Source organism: Solanum lycopersicum, chromosome 10, assembly GCF_036512215.1.
Source record: "Solanum lycopersicum chromosome 10, SLM_r2.1".
Taxonomy (NCBI): Eukaryota; Viridiplantae; Streptophyta; class Magnoliopsida; order Solanales; family Solanaceae; genus Solanum; species Solanum lycopersicum.
Genome location: NC_090809.1, coordinates 58,839,057 through 58,861,391, shown reverse-complemented (window position 1 = coordinate 58,861,391; position 22,335 = coordinate 58,839,057). Strand labels below are relative to the sequence as shown.

General features: G+C 34.5%; 3 protein-coding genes across 4 annotated transcripts; 1 reads left to right on the top strand and 2 right to left on the bottom strand.

Moving 5' to 3' along the window:
* Nucleotides 1–4,504: 4,504 nt before the first annotated feature.
* On the bottom strand, nt 4,505–6,428 carry LOC101251526 (transcription factor DIVARICATA-like). 2 transcript variants are annotated; one of them, XM_004249035.5, is made up of 2 exons: nt 5,748–6,428; nt 4,505–5,218 (listed from the first exon to the last, which is right to left on the bottom strand). In XM_004249035.5, exons 1-2 carry the CDS (start codon nt 6,221–6,223, stop codon nt 4,843–4,845), a joined length of 852 nt encoding a protein of 283 aa, XP_004249083.1. In that variant the 5' UTR covers nt 6,224–6,428; the 3' UTR covers nt 4,505–4,842. The 2 variants fall into 2 exon arrangements, with proteins under 2 accessions (XP_004249083.1, XP_025883735.1); XM_026027950.2 differs by lacking the exon at nt 4,505–5,218 and adding an exon at nt 5,395–5,641.
* Nucleotides 6,429–13,759: 7,331 nt separating this feature from the next.
* LOC138338959 (uncharacterized) lies at nt 13,760–16,808 on the top strand. The gene is made up of 2 exons (XM_069290064.1): nt 13,760–13,951; nt 14,007–16,808. Exons 1-2 carry the CDS (start codon nt 13,760–13,762, stop codon nt 16,806–16,808), a joined length of 2,994 nt encoding a protein of 997 aa, XP_069146165.1.
* Nucleotides 16,809–19,503: 2,695 nt separating this feature from the next.
* On the bottom strand, nt 19,504–20,453 carry LOC101251234 (uncharacterized). Its single transcript, XM_004249034.5, has one exon. The coding sequence runs from the start codon at nt 20,302–20,304 to the stop codon at nt 19,651–19,653; it is 654 nt and encodes a 217-aa protein (XP_004249082.1). The 5' UTR covers nt 20,305–20,453; the 3' UTR covers nt 19,504–19,650.
* Between the last annotated feature and the right edge of the window lie 1,882 nt (nt 20,454–22,335).

Here is a 22,335-nt window from a genome sequence, read left to right as displayed (position 1 = left end):
AATAAATTTTATTGTATATAGAATAATATTATTATTTTTTGTATCTTGAAATAATTATGTAAACAATTTCAAAAGGCATAATACGTAAATATGACCCTTAACTTGGCGTTAGTTGGCAACTATGGTCTTTAACTTTGGGTGTGCACAAGTAAACACCTAAACTTGTCTAAAATTATGAAAAATTATAGTTATTGTTGCCCTTAATTTATAGATGCACATCTATAAAAAAAAAAGTATCGAAGAAAGAAAAAAATCTCACAAATTTACAAATTAGACTAAATTTTTCATTGGTCAAACAATTAAAAAGAATTAGTGTTGATCTGAAGAATACAGAGGTGGCCTAGACCTCTAATTCCTATCGATATTCGAAGCTTTTTGGATTTAGCAGCATATTATAGAGATTTGTTCATGGTTTTTGATTATCTATTGCTTCTTCATTGACGACCATCGGCTACTACTATTGAAGTATATCTTTAAATTTGTACTTCACTATGAGGGTTTAATTTTCTATCCAAGAATTCAAGATAAAAATGATAGCTTACTGTTGGATCAGTCTGGATTTAAAGATAAAATTGATAAAAAAGATGAATTTTTCAAATTTAATTTCATCAGACTGTAATTTGGATATTTTTTGTTTTGAGATTTAATATGATGCTAATATTATCAATAATTTTATTTATTCAAAAAACAATATATTAGCTTTTCAAGAGTTTATAACTAATTTTGTATACTATCAGATATTACATGTTTATAAGTTTGTAACATTTGTTATTTCTACATAGTTATGATTTGTGTGGTATTTCTAAGTGACATAAAAAAAATTATTAATCTTACTTAGTAATATTATTATTTATAATATTAAGGACTAGTTTTAGTTGATAAGATATTAATCATTTGGTTGCAACATATTATATTGGATCTTATTAAAAAAACTTTATTCATTGATATAAAAATTTAAATTATTCAATTCAAAGTTCTAAACTGTAGTTTGATAAAACATAAAAATAATCCCAAAAAATTCCTTGTATCTGCATGCATGTTCTTTAATTATAATCCATTTGTTTATAAGTCTAATGTGCAAACTATATGTGTAATGCTTTTGACTGCTGATGATAATATAATGTAGCATCCTCCACTTTCTGTCTTGTTTCTTCATTCCGTTTGATTTGTGTATCAAAAGCTTGAAGGGATCTTTTTAAATTTCATAAACCTGTGGGCCTATAAAGAAGCAGAATAAAGCAATCTTTGTTTGTCCCAAAGGAAACTGGTCCACTTTTAGGGTCCGTTTGGCCATAGATTTTTCAAATAATATTTAAAGAAAAATTTGGCAAATAGTGTTTGTTCATACATTTTGTTATTATTTGGTAAATATTTCAAATTTTCAAATACTAGTTTTTTTTAGTGTTTGGGCTAACTCTCATTATTTGGGATCTTTCAAAAATTGAAATTTTACTCTAAACTTTTATCTTTTACAAAAACAACCTCTATAGTTGTTGCTTACTTTGTATTACATAATTTTTTACGTCAATTTCAAAGTAGTGATGAAATATTTTGTGAATGTTAAATGATAATATGGTTATTGATGAAAATGATAATCAATCGGCTCAAGATAATAAAGTCATGTGTTTTGTCTACTTCACGATGTATGAAATTATGCTTATTGCACTCACTCCAAATTACCGCATTGCTCTAATGTCATGGACACTATTTGTTATTGTTGTAACAAATATCCTATTGACTTGTATAATACAGATTTATGGTCAGTTTTGATATTTTTAAAACTTATGGGTATAAATTATATTTTTTTTAAAAAGTGAAATATATTTCCCAAATACTATGGCCAAACACATGGTGATATTTCACCCAAATTTTTACTCAAATAATATTTGCCAAGAATATTTGGAAATCAATAGCTAAACGCCAGCTTAGTTTTCTTTCTTATTACTGTTATTTTAACTAAATGATACATACTCACAAATGTAGCAGTGCCAATTTTAAAAATAATAATAAGGCATAATATATAAATATGTCCTTTAATTTTGTCTTATTTTATATTTATGTCCTCCAACTTCGAGTGTGCACAAGTACTCGCTTAAACTTGCATAAAATTGAATAAATAGAAACACACGTCCTATGTGGCATCCTACATGACAATTTGCGTCCTACGTGGTATCCTATGTGTATTGTGTCACATAGGACTAATGTGTCTACTTATTCAGCTTTATACAAGTTTAAGTGTTTATTTGTGCGTACCTAAAGTTTGAAGGTATAAATGTGAAATGAGACCAAGTTATAAGACATATATATACATGTATTATACCTAAAAAAAAGACAATTCAGTACACAAAATATTCCATATTCACATAAGATTCAGAAAAAATACGTTCAAAAAATATAATGTAGACAATTTACATTATTTCATTAATCGATTTGAAGAAAGGTATCAAGAATCTTATTGTAAAATAAAGGTAAGAATATGAAAACACCAAGCCAATGGGGTTGTGGGACAATATATATGAATATATATGGTCTTAATATACTTAAAGAGGACTAATATCTAGTTAGAATAAAGTGGCAAAATGATTTCCTTTGCAACTTGCAAGAGGTTCTGCTTTAAGAAAGGAGTGGGCCAGTATAGTATTTACTGAAAAAGTTCCTATGAATGGAAATGTTGCTCATCTTTGAAATATATTCTTTCACTCGCATTGCTGAGTATGACATAGTGATCAATAAATTACGTAAAACGACAATTAAGATAGATCAAAGTTCAAATTTCGATGGAGATTAAAGACGCCATATAAGTAATTTCTAGTACTGTTATTTGATATTTGTGTTATAAAAACTAGTAGATAATAGATATTTAATAAAATAGTGGCATAATACATAAATATGTATTTAATTGACATTTATGTCCTCCAATTTTGAATGTGTACAAGTGGACACCTAACTTGTAAAAAATTGAACAAGTAGACACATCTTACGTGGCATAATACACATAGGACACAAAATTGTCATGACAGATGCCATATAGAATAAATGATTTTATTTGTTTAATTTTGTACAAATTTAAGTGTCTACGTACGCATACTCAAAATTGAAAGGCATAACTGCAAAATGAAACTAAATTAAGGAGCATATTTATATATTAATAAGGTACGCGCAAGCTACTTGACACAATTATTATAAAATTAAAAACAAAATGTTCCTTGGCTTTGTGGGGTGGGGGGACCTGTATATAGTTTGCACTTAGGTTTTATTGATACTTCCAACAGCAAATTATGACTGTAATGCCACCAAAATAGAAAAAAGGTGGCATAATTATGAGGTAGAAGAGAACATGAAATCAACAGTAACAGCACAACAAAACAAAGAAATAAACTTTTCATTTGACCCCTTATGATTTGCAAGTTGTTGAAAAATCATTTCATGAAAAAGAACAAATTTGAATAATCATTTAATCAGAAGAAGGTGGTGCTGGTGGCTGTTTTGGTTTGGTGGTAGACAAAATAGTACTACAAAATAGTGTTTTTTCCTATCCTTAACTATTGCTAAAGCTCCTCTTTTGTGCTCTCTAATCATTAGATCTTAAATTATTAAAAATAATTCCACTAATCACCCAGTCTCGTAGCAATTTCAAGTTAATAATGGTATACATAGTCACATATTTATACATATATATTTCATGAATAACACAAGTACACAAAACTTTCTTTAAATTTTCATTGACATGTACTAAATTCAATACTCTTTTTTACTTTCTCAAAATTTATGTCAAATTAAAACCTAACAAACAAATTAAAACGGATGGAGTAATAGTTAGCCCTAAAGTTGATTAATATGAAAAGTAAACCGAGCTCAGTATACTGCTCGATGAAGTGGATATTGACTCATCTATTATTAGGATAAGGTGAATTAGGTACCACGGAATAAGAAACATTTTTTGAAGAAAAATATTTTTCGCGAAAAAAGTTATTTTCTAATGTTGGGTTACCAATTATAAATGTTTCAAGAAAAATATTTTTTTTAGTCCTTGCCATTATCTTGTGTGTGACATGGTACAGCCCTAAATAATGAATTAGCCTTTAATGTTAAAATTAAGTTTTGCCAATTTTGGTCAGGTATATTGGAAACAGCCTCGCTATCTTTCCAAGCAGGTGCAGAGCCACCCTTCTGGTAGTCCTTGGGTAGAAAATTTTACTAATTATACATGGTTAAAATTATTTTATATATATATATATATATATAAATAATAGATATCGAATCCCATTAGATTAGTTAGTATGTTTAGTTCTTCAGATATTGAATCCCCTTATTAAAAATTATAGCTCTTCCACTATTTTTAAGGTAGGAGTAAGACTCAAGACTACGTACACACCACTCTCTCGAAGCCTATTGGTGAGATTATACTGAATATGTTGTTATAAGATTGGAAATCCCTGTAATGCTAATCGCATTTTTTCTTCCTTTCCCTTATAGTAACAATGAGCAAAAGAACAAGATGATATGAATGATGAAAATAGTGCTTCTTCTACAGAAATGAAAACAAAGGAAATACTACAAACTAAAACAACCACAATTTTTCTCAAGGAACTTTAATTACTTGACTTATTGCTAACCATCTCGAATTACCAGTAATATTAACACGAAACAGTCCTCAGCCTTCTCACTGAACCTCTACATCTCGTACATTTGCGTGCTGAACTGTATCAATCATCGCAGCAGCTGCATAATTATCTTAATCTTCCAACATACTTTAATCAAACTTCTAACACACTTGAAAAAAGACAGCAGATGGTTGATCAGGCAGAGCAGCGCGTGTTTTTTTCTTTAGAAATATCGATATCACATAGTATTGTACTGATCAAACTGAAGTCCCTGCAGAATAACACTATGCATTCGACGTTGATGCAATTTTAGTCCATATGTTTTGAAACCTATATATGATTTTTGATTTGACAAATTGTGCTGTTTTTGTGGAGATGGAACAGAGTTTTCGGGGGAATTAGAAGATGTATGATTCTCTTTCATTTCTGTTAGATTGACAGTGGTAATGTCATGTATACTTGATCTTCTCTTGTCCTTACCCCCGGAAATTTGTCTAATAAAATACTTCTGAGCATGACTCGCTACTTGTGTTGGAGTTCTTGTAGTCACAAAATTGCGAGATATATTTCTCCAATCACCTTTTCCGTACTTTTTCAGCCCCAACAGAAATTGCCTGACCAAAATGTAGAAAACAAATTCAAAATTGCAGCACTCTGAATTCCAATTTGTAACATGAAAGTGTTAGGATCGATGCAAACCTCGAAAGATCACGAGTACAAAAACAACGAGAAATATACCAAAAAACACAAAGATTTAACATGATTCGATCAATCGACATACGACCACAAAGGAGATAAGCAATCCACTATAAATATGAGAGTACAAAATACAGAGAGAAACAACATCAACCAATTCACTCGGAATACATGGGAGTTTCACACAAGTGATAGCGTATCAAGCTTGTGATCCACAAATTCTCCCCCTAACCAAAACTCTCAAAGTCTTTTAATACTACATTGTAAATGATGATTCCTCTATTTATAGAGTCCTAAACCTTTTCCTACAAGAAAAGGATTAGTCAATTCAAAACCTTTTCCTGCAAGAAAAGGATTAGTCAAATCAAAACCTTTTCCTAAAAGGAAAATCTATTTATGGTAAGAAATCAGGGCAAGTGAAACCCAACAGAAAGTTAGTAAACTAACCTGTGTTCTTCCTCGGTCCATGGGATTCCTTTTTTTCTTTCGTATTCAGAAGATCGATTTGATGTGTTTCTCTTGCCATGAGATGGACCATGGAATCGCTTGTTAAAGTCGTGGAAGGCGCCTATTTCTTGATCATGATTGATCCAATCCAATGTGAATGAACGAGTAGTACAGCTAGTTGTAGTCATGTAGCTAGCAGGTACTGGTATTAATCCAGCTTCAATATCAGTAACATCATCAACCAATTCTCTATACTGTTTGATCACATCATTCACCGTCTTTCCGGGGATCATTGCTGCTACGTTATACCATCTATCAGGAGTTTCCTTATCAAACAACGCGAGCGCGTCCTCAAACATCTTGTTCTCTTCAACTGTCCAATTTGTTCCCTTGTTTTCCTCAAATAACCAATTTGAGTTTCTAAGGTATGTTGTTTCTTCAGGAAGAGGAGAAAGAAATCCCATTTCTCTGCTCATGTTTTCTTGTTCACCTACAAATACAAATTACAAATGGCAGCCTAGCTAGTTCTGTTTTCTTGGTAAAAATGATGAGAAAGTGGTTTTTTCTTGCATCAAGAAGGGGAATCTGAATAAGACTTTTTGGGAAGTAGTATAAGGTTAGGAATCTAGAAATTATGATCACCAAACTTTCCAAAACCCAAGGAAATACAAATGAAGGGGCAAACTTATGACCCGTTTGGTCATAGATTTAACAAGTAATATTTGGGAAAACAATTGAAAAAAGCGTTTATTCGTACAATTTGCTATTATTTGGTAAATATCTTAAATTCTTAAATACTAATTTTTTCTAGTATTTCGGTCAAATCTCATTATTTGGAATCTTTTAAAAATTCAAATTCTACGTTAAACTTTTATCTTTTACAAAAATACACCCTTCATATTAGGTTTTTGTGCTATATTACATATTTTTTAACGTGAACACCAAAGTAGTGATGAAATATTCAGTGAATATGAAAGTGGTGATATGGTTGTTGATGAAAATGACAAACAATCTGCTCGGGGTAACAAAGTCATGTGTTTTGTCTACTTCACGATGCATAAAATGATGCTTGTTGCATTCACTCCAAACTACCATATTGTTTCAATGTCATGAACACTACTTGTTATTTATTGCAACGAAGATTCAATTGACTTGTAATACGAACTTATGGCTAGTTTTGATAGTTTCTAAAACTTGTGGGCGTAAATCTTTTCTTTTTCAAAAAAAGTGAAATGTTTCTCAAATACTATGACCAGACACATGGTGAAATTTCACCCAAATAATATTTGTCAAAAATATTTGAAAATCTATTGGCCATCGCTAGCTTAGAGAAAACAAAAAATTAACTATTTGCCCCTCTTGTAGAATTAAGAGTTCTAGAAATGTTTGTGATCAAGTAAATAGCTCTACGAAAGAATGAAAACGAAAAGATATATACAAACTATATGTTTCGTTACCATTTTATATAAACTCGTTAGGTATGAATATATTATATACCAGTGACTCGTTATCGACACTCAAAAAAAGATTATATTGCGAATAAACAAGATATTTGAAGAATTGTTCATAGATAAAAGGATTCTTTGCTTTTTCATAATAAATTGAAAAGTGTGTTATAGGAATCAAAAAGTACATAGTGAACGACCTTGTTTGCTAGCATTTTGTTTCTTCTACTTTTATCTTAGTAATAATATATATGTATGATGGTATTTCATTAGGCATGACAGTTAAGAAATAAAGAACAAAATATTTGCCAACTCACCTTAAGTATTCTTTGAATGGTGTTTTACTATTTCTTTTTGGACAATTTTTTTTTATATTATTTATACACTTTCTAAAGAATCATGTTTTTTATATTATTTATAAATAGTTTAATCATTAGTTTACTTATTTTTTTATGTCAATTAAAAACGACCATTTAAACTGAAGTAAAAAAAATAGTGTTGAGATGTCATTGGTTTATGTGGGAGGTTTTTTTTGTCTCAGTTTTAACTACTAAGACAAAAAAAAAACAACCTGTCATTGCCTATAGAGCTGCCTGTTGGGACACAAAAAAAAAAACATTCAGGACAGCATAGGCATTGATACTGTTATTCTTCTCTTCTTTTCCTTTTAGGTAAATTATTTTGGTTATCAATTCGGGCGTTAAATAGATGAATTGAGTTGAATTTGAGTAGATTAAAATGAATCGAGTGAATGGAGTATGCATATTTTTGTAATATTAAAGTGTAGTATTATTTAGTGGGTACAAATAATAAGAAAGTGATTTTTTTTTAATGTAATCACTAATCCCATAATTTACTATTTTTTTTGTCTCAATTTATGTGAAATTTTTCGTTTTTTGAGAGTCAGACAATTTAAGTTTGATTAGCAATTTACACATGGAATCTTCAATTTTTTTTGAAATGGAATTTATTTAGTTAGAAACTACGTAAAAAGTAATATAAGTCACAATAGTTGACAATTTTTAAAACGTATGAAATCTACAATTAAAAATAAATTTATTTGAATCTCGAAATCTAAAAAGTGATAGATAAATTGAGACGGAGGGAAATAATAGTTATCCTCTCAAATTTAACTGTCATATGAACTAACCACTGTTTTATAATATTAACATCCCACTTTATTTAATATAAAAGGAGTCCTTACCATTTATAAATAGCGTTATAATCAGAAAATTTAATAAGAGTCTTCAAGAATAATAATATACGATTGATAAAATAAAATAAAAAAATATTATGTTATTTGAGAACGATTGATAAAATAAAATAAAAAAATATTGTGTTATTTGAGATTCGAGAACTTAAAACTCCTTCATTCAAATGAATTATTGATTCTTGTCTACATCTCAATGGATTGTGACTGCGTTAAGGATCCGTTATTTGTCAGTGATTGGCCATAATTATTGGGTCTCTCTCACAACAATACTTTTCTATCGAAAAAGATATATGCTCTATCAGTCTTAAATAAATTATATTATTTTAATAAGTACGTTAATTAAAACTTTTATTAATATAATAGGCAGTTTATTAAATTATTTTTATATTATAAATGTCTCTTGGATAATGAGCACTATTAAAAAGATGAAATATAATTGGAAAATATACTAATTTTTATCTTTAATTTCTAAAGTAAAATTTATTGTGGGACAATTTCTTTTTTCCAAAGTAATAATTATTTTGAAATCGAGAAATTTTTTACTTAATTTGTTTCAAATAGTTATATCAGTTTAACTAAAATATTTCTTAGAATTTTATATTTAAAAAAATAAAATCATAACTAGTACATTTCTTCGTAAAAAATGACTATTAGCGGCAATTACTTAACGACAATAATTTATTAATTATTGCTAAATATGTATTTTTAGCGGTAATTAGCACTCTTAATCTAATGTCACTAAACTAATATCAATAAAGACTTTAATATTCTTTATTAATGCCTATATTTATTATCGTTAAAAATTATTTTTGTTGTAGTGATCGTACAAAGTACCGATTGGTGTCAAGAGGTCCCATTACGAAGAAGTATTCTTTTGATTATCTTCCAGTTAGAAACAAATCCACATGTGGTTAATTTAATAGTATATGTAAAATATTTTCTGTCGTAATAATGTTATGAGGAGATGAAATTATTTGAAATCATGTGTTCTTTTTGAAATAATTATACGGATTATCCCACATTCTAACAGTGTATGGTATAGACAGCTTAATTATTTTAATGAGTTTCATCCGTTGATATACAAACTCAAATCAGTGCTCTATATTAATTATATAAAAATAATTTTAGAATTGTTTCAAGAATTCTATTTTAAGAGCAAAAGGTGTATGTTAAATTTAAAGTTAACGATGATAGATTAAATAAATAGAAGTAATGAAATGTACGTAAAATGTACGAAATTGGAATTGAGGGAAAATAATTGGTCGGTAACATGTTGGTATATAATTGGACTTGCTCAACCAAAAATAAACAGTAAAAAAAATTAATTACACACTCAGAATCCAAAAAATAAAATGAAATGAAATACAAGAATCAAATTAATTCCTAAAGTTAATTTCCTTCTAAAAAATTTGTCTCGATTTCCTTTAATGCAATGACATGCATAGGAACAACATCTGATTCATTGGTTCATCCAACAAAAACCTTTGATTCTGGCTAGGATTATAGAAGTCTTTCGATGAATCTGATGTTATTCCAACGCATTTCATTGCACAAAAATTATAATACAAATTTATTATCAATTCATATATATATGAAAAAAATTTAAGTTAATAACGAGAATCTCATACCTATAATATTATATATTAAGGTTATTTGAAGTTAGTAAGTGTATGTAATTACTACCTTGGATATTTTTGCATAATAAATTTATCTAATTATATGAATATTTGATTTGTTTAATTTAAGGTCTAAATGTTTTTACCATTGAAAGAATCTTTTTTGTATTTATTTTTATAAAGATTTTGCACTTTTTCTTCCATGTAACTTTCAGTATTTTTAAAGTAAAAATAAATTGATAAATCAATATTACAAAAATTTTAGGGCCCCAAAGTTTCTTGAGGCGTAAAACAAAAGCTTCACTAGTCTTCACTTTGTTTCGTACTTGTATCACATAATTCAATATGTTGTAATCATATGTATAAAAAACAGGGGAGAATTTTTAAAGTTTATAAAAGAGATAAGTATAAAAACACATTTAAATTATTATTTTTTTAGTTTAATATCTAAAATATTGAAAAATATGAGTTTCATACCTAAACTGTCAATTTTTAGTTTGAGAAACTCACCTCAGTAGTGTGTGTAGTGCATGTAGTGCATTCTCTCCTTTATATGAAAATTTTTTGACACATGATATTCCACGTAGATAAAATATTTTATCTAGATAAAAAATAAATAATAAAAAATTAATATCAATTAAAAATTAAAAATTAATATAAATATAAAAAATTAAATTATTTTTCTTATCTCAACCCACCACCTCCTCCACGTAACCCCCCGCAACAACATATCCTTTTCTATAAAAAAAAAATCATTTATAAAATATTTTTAAAAATTTCATAGTTCATCCTCCCCCTCCCCTCTCCCTGATAGAAATTGATATTATTTTATTTAAAAAATTTATCCCATCCTATTTAACTTTCCACTCGTAAGTTTTATTTTTTTTTACGTTTTTCTTATTTTGTGTTAGATATGCACGTACATATATTTTTAGAAAAAAAAATTCTACTAGTGTACCGAATATAACATAAACAATTAAAAAATATAAAAAATCTTGTGGCGGCAAGTAAAAAATATTTTCGATATGTATATCTAAACACGGGGGGGGGGGGGGGGGGGGATTGAACGTGAAGGTTTAAGTAGGGTGGCTAGAATTATATATTTTTTTTAAAAAATAATATCTAAATTAATATTTGATGAGGGGGAGGAGATGAAGCAAAAAATGAAATACTTTTATAAAAGAAATTTAAACAAAGTAAAAAACTGTAAAAAATGGTGTGGGGTAATAAAAACATTTTACATTTTATTTTATAAAGAAAATATTATTTTTTATAATAGATTTTAATTTTTAATTTTAACTAATACTATTAATTTATTTAGTTTTTGTCAGGTTGAATATTTTGTTCATGTGGAGTGTGATATGGAAATTCTTTAAAATAAAAGCGAGAGAGTGTATTACACATACCATGATGAGAGTGATATAAAAGAGAGATGTGTGTTTCTCAAACTAAAAAGTGATAATTTATGTATGAAACTCAAGCTTTCAATAGTTTAAATGAAAAAGATATAATTTAAACGTGTTTCTGATACCATCTCTTTATAAAATTCATATAATGATCTTAAATTATGCATGACAAGTCATTGTAGCAGGTCAAGGCTTGCCTTATCTACTTTAATATGCTCCTTTTTACTTTTTTCTATTAATAATAAAGGATTACTTATCATCTGACCAGACGATGGCAAATTCACAACGTTCCTTTTTGAATGTTGCTAATACCTAATTGTCATGAACCATGATGTATAAATCAGTTTATATTCACCGATGAAAAAATGCATCTAAAAATGTTAGTCAAAATTTTTATAGCTTGACTCTAAAAATAGAAATTATGACAAACAATATCGGGCGGAGGGATTAATATATATTGTAATGTCCCCAAACAAATCTCTCTCTCTCTATATATATATATATAAGTATAATTCTCTCACCGTCTCAATTTGTATGAGTTTGTTTGACTTGATATTTATTTCAGGAAAGAAAGAAATATTTTTGAAATTTATGGTCTAAAATAAGTCATAGATATTTGTGTGACATAAATCAATTTATCAGGGATAAATAGAGATTGTAAAATTAAACTGTTAATAAATATAAAAATGTATCATTTTTTTTTTGAACTAATGCAAAGGAAATTAAATAAGTCAATATAAGTTTGAATAGAGAGTGTGTAGTATATATAGTCTACAAGTTCTTGATGGCTTGGACTTATTTTTTTTTTCCTATTATTATTATTTTTATCAATATTTTGAGGAAGGTAGGTGAATTGAAGATTTATTCAAAGATAATTTACAATTGTAGAGAATTGATTTGTCTAAACACTTATAGTGATGAGAATTGAGGGTAAATTATTTCACTTTATGTGAGTTTACAATATTACTTTCTTTACTTGGTATTCCAAATAAATGTATTTAGTGTGATTCACATATATCTAGATACATAGACTATTTTGCTCGCCTTTCTCCATATTTCAGTGAATTCAATAGCAAAAATACATATATCTTAATATATCAAACTTGAAATCTGATATGCAGAGGCGTATGCAGAAACTATTTATAAAAAGCAAGTTCGCCACCTCAAACACTAAAAATGGACAATGAACCAACAGGTGATAATCAAATAGTCCCTTGACATCCGATACCCCTTCGCTTAACGTGGGTATGCCCTTGTGCCCTCGTGGTATGAAATTATTAATTAGTGGAATAATATTTAATTGTTTCAAATTATAAAGTGAATTGATAAATATGAAAGGAATATTTGTGTAATGAGATATTTTCCCATAAAACAATGGTGTATGCATATGACTACTCAAAGACGGATAGATAGCAACAGATCTCTCCATTATTTACAATATCAATTCCGATTGACAATAAATGATAAATTACTCAATGGTTTTATAAACTGGATAAGTAATGTTGGACATATCATAAATAATATAGTGGATAAGTAAAGATGGACAGAGAAGATGAAACAAGTATAATTCACATTCACAGTTCCACAAGGATTGTCCAACATTAATTGGGAATGTAACACATTCCCTCTAGTTTACCTTTTTCTCATTCTAAGCTACTAACTTTCATGTACCGCTAATCAACTTGACAAGTCCCACAATTTTTCTTTAGTTAATGTTGGAAATTTATTGTGCTATATGTGACGTCCCGCCATCCATTCAGGCCGAACGCCACCCAACGAGGCAGCCAGCAGGCGCAGCAGGCGCAGGGGAGCAGGCTGACCACGCAGGTCAGCAGCCAAGGGGGCCTGCAGCAGCTGAAGAGGCAGCAGTTACAGCAGTTTCAGCTGTTACGGCAGTTACAGCCGTTTCAGTTGTAACACTTGTTAGTGGGGCGGCTGTTACAGAAGTTACAAGTCTTTGAGAGGCTTGTGGAGATCATGGGGCAGACTAAGAGCATCTAGGAGTCCTTTTTGGAAGACTTAGAAGCTTGTCTTGTAGGCATAGTCTTAGGAACCTGTATAGTTTATTTACTAACTCTTAGGCAGCATTAGAGTAGTATAAATAGTAGATTATTTTACTTGTAAAGCATCCAATTATTTTCAAGTAATAGAAGTTTCTTCTTCCAAAGTTCTGTCTTACTTCTTATTTTCTTAGCGATCTGAATTTTAGGCTTACTAGAGTTTGCAAGAACGTGCAAGAGTCGTGAGTAAACCGTCTAGTGCCGCACAGAACATAGTCCGAATCAAAAAGTCCGTGACAGTTGGTATCAGAGCGAAGGTTTATCGTAAGAAAATGACGAATGGAGGAAACGGTGGCGGCACCCCCAACGTTCAGGGAGGAAAGAAGAACAAAAAGGGAAAGAACAAGAAGGGCAACGAACCCAGTATGCCCAACCCTCCACCAGGCGACCTGCCAACAGGCAGTCTTCCACCAGGCGACCTGCCATCAGGCAGTGTCCCCTCGGGCGACCTGCCGTCAGGCAGTGTTCCATCAGGCGGTTTACCATCAAGCGATCTGCCACCAAATGATCCTCTACCAGGCGACGGACAAACATCAGAATACAGATGAGGAAAGTGAAGACGACGTCAGCGAAGACGTTATAGACGTCACTGCTGGACATGAATGGATTGCCAGCGTTGAGAGGGCAAGACTTGCTGTTGAGATTTTGGGGCAGCGCTTGAATGGTTTGGACAGCGATGTTAAAAACCTTGAAGAAAATTCCCTTGAGGAAGTTAACATCATCCGGAAGGAGTTGGATCTACGCAAGCGGACTGAATTGGAGTTGAAGGAGTCCATTACTTCTTTGGAGTTCAGGTTGTTGGATGCCACCACAACGATCCAGACCCTGAAGAACAAGGTAGTAGCCCTCGAAGAAGAGAGGGAGGTTGCAGCAACAGCATCACTTGGCCAGGAAAGGGAGACCAGGGTCGAGGTTCCCAAGCCACCAACATTCAAGGGTGTCCGAGACGCCCTAGAGGTAGGCAATTTCTTATGGCACTTGGAAAATTATTTCAGGTGTAATCAGGTCAGGAGCGATGCAAGCAAGATCAACACTGCCGTGTTGTATCTTTTTGACGTAGCCATGTTGTGGTGGAAACGCAAAGATGCCGAGATCAAGAGGGGCACACGCACCATCGACACATGGGAACAATTCCTTGAGGAATTCAAGAAAGCTTTCTTCCCCAACAATGCTGTTTATGAGATGAAGCGCAAACTTCGGGAGTTGAAGCAGACGGGAAGTATTAGGGCCTATGTGAAAGAGTTCACAATCTTGACCCTCCAGATTCCCCAACTCACGGAAGATGACATGCTGTTCACCTTCATGGACGGGCTGCAGAATTGGGCGAGGACCGAGTTAGAGCGGCGTCAAGTGAAAACCATCGATGAGGCCATCACTCAAGCTGAGACCTTGACAGATTTCAAACATGATCGTTTGGACAAGGCGAAGGGCAAGGAGGCAAAGGGCAGTCAAGCTAAAGGCGGGGGAGACCGTGGCCGAGGCAGAGAACCGTCGGCACAACCCAAGCAGCAAGACACACCCAAGTCCGATGGCAGACGGTTCGAACGCCGGAAGTTCTCGGAGAAGTGGACGCAGTCCAGTAGAGGAGACGGGTGCTATATATGTGGCGGACCACACGGTTACGCCAAGTGCCCAGAGATGAAGAGTCTTAGTGCCATCGTCCGTGAGCGGAAGGAAAAGGAGGCACAAGACAAGGCGAAACCGACAGACACCACTCAATTGGGCATGGTTGGAATCTGTGGTGCCATAGCAAAGCAGGCTGACAACCCGGGGGATTTCAGCACACAATATGTGGATATCTCCATCAATGGGCAAGCAGTTCGGGCCATGGTAGATTCTGGGGCTGAGGCTAATATCATGACCAAGGCGGCGGCAGAGAAATTTGGACTGAAAATTGTTCCAAGCAACAATCGCCTCAAGACGGTCAACGCCCCACCAACTCCCGTGTGTGGAATTGCTCATGGGGTCAGCATCACTTTAGGACGGTGGAAAGGTAAGACAAACTTTACCGTAGCTCCTTTGGATATATCCGATGTCATTCTTGGGCAGGAATTCTTTCAACGTTGCCACACGATGATCGATCCCTACCTTCAACAACTCATGGTGATGGAGGGGGAAGGGTCTTGTATGGTGCCTCTTATTAGGGTGCCGAAGAAAGACGGATATGCCCAACTGTCGGCCATGCAGATTGTGAAGGGCCTGAAGAAAGGAGCGCCAACCTTTTTAGCCACCATCGCAAGTTCGAGTGAAGACCATGGTGCTATGCAGCCACTGCCACCTATCATAGAATCTGTTTTGCAGGAAAACAGCGATGTGATGCCGGAGGAGCTGCCGAAGACACTACCTCCGAGGCGCGAGGTAGATCATATGATTGAGTTGGAGGCGGGAGCCAAGCCACCTGCGCTTGCACCTTATCGCATGGCTCCGCCTGAATTAGAAGAACTGAGGAAGCAATTGAAAGAGCTCCTCGAAGCAGGTCATATTCGTCCATCCAAGGCACCCTATGGAGCGCCGGTGCTGTTTCAGAAGAAGAAAGACGGGTCGATGCGTCTATGCATTGACTACAGGGCGCTCAACAAGATCACAATCCGGAACAAGTATCCAATCCCGCTGATCGCAGATTTGTTCGATCGTCTTGGAGAGGCCAAATACTTCACCAAGATGGATCTCCGGAAAGGCTACTATCAAGTGCGCATTGCAGAGGGGGATGAGCCAAAGACAGCATGCGTGACCAGGTATGGAGCATTCGAATGGTTGGTGATGCCCTTCGTCTTAACCAACGCACCTTCCACATTTTGCACGCTGATGAACGAGATTTTGCATCCCTACTTGGACCAGTTCGTAGTGGTGTACTTAGATGACATAGTCGTCTATAGTAGCACTTTGCAGGAGCATGTAGAGCACTTGAAGAAGGTCTTCAAAGTTTTGCGAGAAAATCAGCTCTATGTCAAGCGGGAGAAGTGCGAGTTCGCCCAACCAAAGATACATTTCTTGGGCCATGTGATCAGCCAAGGTGAGCTACGTTCTTTTCTTGGACTTGCTAATTATTATCGCAGGTTCATCAGCGGGTACTCCGCTATTGCTGCACCACTGACCGAGCTGCTGAAGAAGAACAGGCCTTGGTTGTGGAGCGAGGAGTGCGAGGAAGCGTTCGAGGGTCTTAAGGCTGCGGTTACTAAAGAGCCAGTCTTGATGCTGCCTGATTTCACCAAGACCTTCGAAATCCATACGGATGCTTCTGATTTTGCCATTGGGGGAGTCTTGATGCAGGAGAAGCACCCCATAGCATTCGAAAGCCGGAAGCTAAATGAAGCGGAATGACGGTACACTGTGCAGAAGAAGGAGATGACAGCCATTGTGCATTGTCTACGCACATGGAGGCATTATCTACTAGGCTCCAAATTTGTAGTAAAAACTGACAATGTGCCACTAGCTATTTTCAGTCGCAGAAGAAGATCACACCAAAGCAGGCTCGTTGGCAGGATTTCTTAGCTGAATTTGACTACAACTTGGAGTACAAACCAGGAAGGGGCAATGTGGTAGCCGATGCATTGAGCAGAAAGACTGAGTTAGCGGCCATCTCCTCAGTCCGTAGTGAATTCCAAGGCGCAATCAAAGACGGTATGCAATGCGATCCGGAAGCCAAGAAGATTATGGAGCTGGCTGCTCAAGGCCAAACCAAACGGTTTTGGGTAGAAGACGGATTCTTGCTTACCACTGGCCGGAGGATTTATGTACCAAAGTTCGGGTTCATCAGGCGGCGTATTATCAAGGAAAGCCACGACACTCCGTGGGCTGGGCATCCGGGACAGAAGAGAACGAGTGCGTTAGTGGAGGCCTTCTATTTCTGGCCACGTATGCGGGAAGAGATTGAGCAGTACGTGCAGACTTGTCTAGTGTGCCAGCAAGACAAGATAGAGCAAAGGCAACCAGGAGGGTTGTTGGAGCCACTACCCATAGCTGATCGTCCATGGGAGAGCATATCTATGGATTTCATCACTTCCTTGCCGAAGTCAAATGGGTTTGGCACTATTATGGTCGTAGTGGATAGATTTTCCAAATATGCTACATTCATGCCTGCCACAGCCGGTTGTACTGCTAAGGAAGCTGCACAATTGTTCTTTAAAAATGTTGTGAAGTATTGGGGGCTGCCGAGGTTCATCATTAGTGATCGGGATCCTCGTTTCACAGGAAACTTTTGGAGTGAACTCTTTGAGATTCTTGGTTCAAAACTTCACTTTTCCACCAGTTTCCACCCCCAAACTGATGGCCAAATTGAACGTGTCAACGCCTTGTTGGAATGCTATCTCAGGCACTATGTTAGTGCACATCAGAAAGATTGGGCTAAGCTCCTAGACATGGCGCAGTTTTCTTACAATTTGTAGAGGAGTGAATCTACAGGGCGCACACCGTTCGAGTTAGCAACGGGCCAGCAACCCCAAACTCCGCACTCATTGCCAACATTGTTCGAGGGGAAGAGTTTGGGCGCTTACAACCTTGCCAAAGGTTGGGAAGAACAACTCGACCTTGCCAAATCTTATTTGAGCAAGGCGGCAAGGAGGATGAAGAAGTTTAAGGCGCTTAGAGGCATGCATCACAACCTGGTGCGGAAATACGAGGGTCCGTTCAAAATTGTTGCCAAGGTGGGTAAGATTTCATACAGATTGGAGTTACCTCCACACTTCAAGATCCACCCGGTCTTTCATGCCAGCGTCCTTAAGCCTTATCCTGAGGACAAGGACGATCCCAGCCGGAACAAATCACAACGGGCCCCTATCACCGTTACTGCCTCGCATGATCGTGAGATTGAAGCTATCATAGATTACCAAGCCAAGCGGAAACAAGGACAGCAGGCCAGTGCCATGTTTCTCGTACATTGGAAGGGACAAACTCCGGAGGAAGCCACATGGGAGAAGTACGAAGACTTGTGGTAGTTCAAAGACAAAATTCAGGAGTTCTTGCAGCAATGCGTCGCGGTCGTCGCATCATGGGGTGGGGGAGATTGTGACGTCCCGCCATCCATTCAGGCCGAACGCCACCCAACGAGGCAGCCAGCAGGCGCAGGGGAGCAGGCTGACCACGCAGGTCAGCAGCCAAGGGGGCCTGCAGCAGCTGAAGAGGCAGCAGTTACAGCAGTTTCAGCTGTTACGGCAGTTACAGCCGTTTCAGCTGTAACACTTGTTAGTGGGGCGGCTGTTACAGAAGTTTAAAAGTCTTTGAGAGGCTTGTGGAGATCATGGGGCAGACTAGGAGCATCTAGGAGTCCTTTTTGGAAGACTTAGAAGTTTGTCTTGTAGGCATAGTCTTAGGAACTTGTATAGTTTATTTACTAACTCTTAGGCAGCATTAGAGTAGTATAAATAGTAGATTATTTTACTTGTAAAGCATCCAATTATTTTCAAGTAATAGAAGTTCCTTCTTCCAAAGTTCTGTCTTACTTCTTATTTTCTTAGCGATCTGAGTTTTAGGCTTACTAGAGTTTGCAAGAACGTGCAAGAGTCGTGAGTAAACCGCCTAGTGCCGCACGGAACATAGTCCGAATCAAAAAGTCTGTGACATATATATCTCAAACAAATTATTCCATCTTCAATAACATTTGAAATAGAATTGATTCTATAGTTTTAATGGGCATTGAAAGCTTATGTTGGATAGTTTTTGCCTGCCAATGCTATTTCTCTTACAAAAAATTTTAAGTTTGTTGTGTATAAATAAATATTAGACACTGACGTAAATGAGACATATGTAATCCTCACCAAAAAAGAATTACTAAAAAGAATTTTTATAAATTTCATTTTTAATATTAGAAGAATTACTCACTTTGTCCGGTATTGTTTGTCATGATTTCTATTTTGGAGTCAAACTATAAAAACTTTGACTAACATTTTTAAGATGCATTTTTTCATCATATTAATATGCAAAAAAATTGTAATTTATAGTATTTTTCATATAATTTTAGAATATCTAATTTTTTTTATTTAAAATGTCGAATTAATGTTATCTAATTTAACTTTTAAAATTAGTCAAATTAACTTTCGATAAACGCAATATAAGCTATAGTACCACTTGGTTTTTGATTTTTCATAGATATAGATACAAAAGATGCTTAATATTGGTAACAAGAAATAAACATAAACAACTAACACTACATATCCAAATCATGTTATTACTCACTTGCAGTTGCATCAGTAATTAGCTTGCTTGCAATTTGATAGCATGCGTGAACTTGATACATCGCATATTTCACCTCATCCTCCGATAGAACCGAAGACGATTGCCAATCAGGACGCATTGAACCTTCACTAATCAGAGGCTTCTTGATATCAATGCCAACTCTACCCAACAACTCTTCCAGTGTACTACTCAGCAGATCTGGCTTCTTACAAAGCTTACCAGTCAAATAACCAACATCAACAACTCTATTCAATACTATTTTATCGCTGCTACTTCCAGTTCCAGATATATATGACTCAGTACAATTCTGGCTTATGTTTCTAGGGCCTATAAAAGTGATACTTTTGTCCCGCAGAAATTCCTTAAGAGGAACAGGGATATCAGTTAGATCATCCAAGAGCATCATGCGATTAAATTGAATAATTAGGCACCGATTTTTCACATGAAAGAGCAACAGATCTCCGTTATTTACAACATCGATTCCAACAAATGGATCTGGAGTTTCCAATTCACTCCTAAGTGCCGAGATGCTACTGATCGCGATAGCTTCGCGATCAGTGACGGTTGTGATGACGGTCTCCTCACCGATTTTAACTTTGTAAGCGCTGGCTTGGACCAGCCAAGAAAGGGGCAAGAGCTCTGACATTTTCACTTCACAAATCTCTCCCTATTTTTAGTCATATAATCTTAACAATTATTTTCTTATTCATATTTGAAATTTAAAATCAATTTATTTCATGTAGGCTAAAGATATTTTTAGACAAAAAAAATAAAAATAAAATATTTATGAGTCTTTTACCTATTTTTAAAAATAGTCCAACATTTATAATTAAATAAAATAAGTGACCTTTCAATTCTGAACACTACAACGTAAATTAGGAATAAAGTAATAGTGTGTAACATCTTGTAACTCGTAATAACAAAAAATAAGCTAAAAAACTAAAATTTATCATTTTTGGAAAGAATAGAAAAAATTTGAAAAAATTTCTTAAGTATTAAAAAGTAAGTTTTTGATAATTTTCAAATGGCCATAACTTCTATCTCAGGATGAGTTACAGTCAATTCTTTAAATGGTTGGAAAGCCTTTGGAGAGATCTTTCCATGGTCGTCGAGTTTGTGCATTTTCGATATTATATCAAGGAGATATGCCTATCGAAAGTTGGATTGTTGGACTGAGGAAGGTCCCAATCCAGATTCTAGAAGGGTAATGTGGTCTTTTCACCCAACTATTTCCTAATTTATTTTGAAGGTTTGTTAGGGGTAAAACTAAGCCTTAAGTCAGTTTTTGAAAAGTTATTCACACTTAGCGCTTGAGAGAAAAGAGAAGAGAAGAAGGAGAAGGGAGAAAGATCAAGATTCATCAAGTACTTCAAGATCGTTGAGCGAAATTCGTCGGAGGTGATCGTTATTAAAGTATGTGAGATCTTTTTGTGTTGGGTTAGTTCACCCACACACCAATTTATTTAATTCAGCTATTTTGATTATATTGTATGATGAACATTAAAGTTCTTGAAAAATAATGGTTGAATTTTGTTGGTTGTCTTGTAGTATACTTTTAGTTGATTGGATTCGTATTTTCGGATTATTTTTTGAGTCTAATATATTGGGTATTGAGGTTAATAGTGATCCTAAGTGATGAGGTGAGATCCATGGAAGTTTAGAGTGTTTGGTGATGAAAAATGGAGAAGAAAAGTCAAAACACCCGTCTGACACGCCTGGGGCGCCGCGCCAACCAGAGCCCCTTAGGACAGTCTGTGTCTGTCAGGATTTGGCGCGCCGTGCCAGTCAGAGCTCCTCAGGACAGACTCTGGTGCTCCACGCCTCTCAGATCGCTAAAGACGCCTGAAGACCCCGTTCTTTCCCCATCTTTTCCTACTAGTTCTCAAGTGATGTACACACATTTCTTAGTTGATTCCAACACTATAAGATACGTCTATACATCATGAAATCATCCATAAACACGAGATCATGAACCTTTAATCCATAGTTCAATTCAAGAAAAATTAAGTTTAAAGTCTAGGAAGTTAAAAAGTCAAGTCTAAAGTTAAGAAGTAAGTTAAAGTAAAGTTCTTAAAGGTTTTCAAGAGTCTTATTTAAACATTTTAACTTTGTTTTAAGACTCAAGTTTCAAGCTAGGTAAAGAGTAAGTTGAAATTCTTTTCTTTAAAGGTATGAGGGGACCAAGTATTCCCAAAGAGACTTAAAATGTTTTAACATTTAACTAGTAAGGAAACTTTGATTTCCAAGGAGCCTTAGGGCAAGATTTCAGAAAGAACTATAGTTTTCTAAAAAAAAGTAAGCAGGGAAACTATGATTTCCAAGATAGCTTTGAGCTATGTATTTTAAGCACTAATTTAAAAATAACTTAATCAGTATGTTTTTAAAACATAAGAGCCAACATATTTTTGGGAATGTATTGAGCATCAATATGGAGGAGAGTTCAGACAACTCATAGCCCGCATAAACCATGTAGACTGGTGGATCCATTAGGCAGTTTAAGTCTTATATCTTTGGCCGGTTATAGGATGCGCTGGCAGAGCAAGGTAGATCGTTGTATCATCACTGTAGCTCTTAAGTGATGGTTGTATGTTAGAGAAACTCCCACAAAGTTATTGTATTCTTATATACATCAATTTACTTATATTTTTACATACATTCCAGAGTTAATTTTATTTTG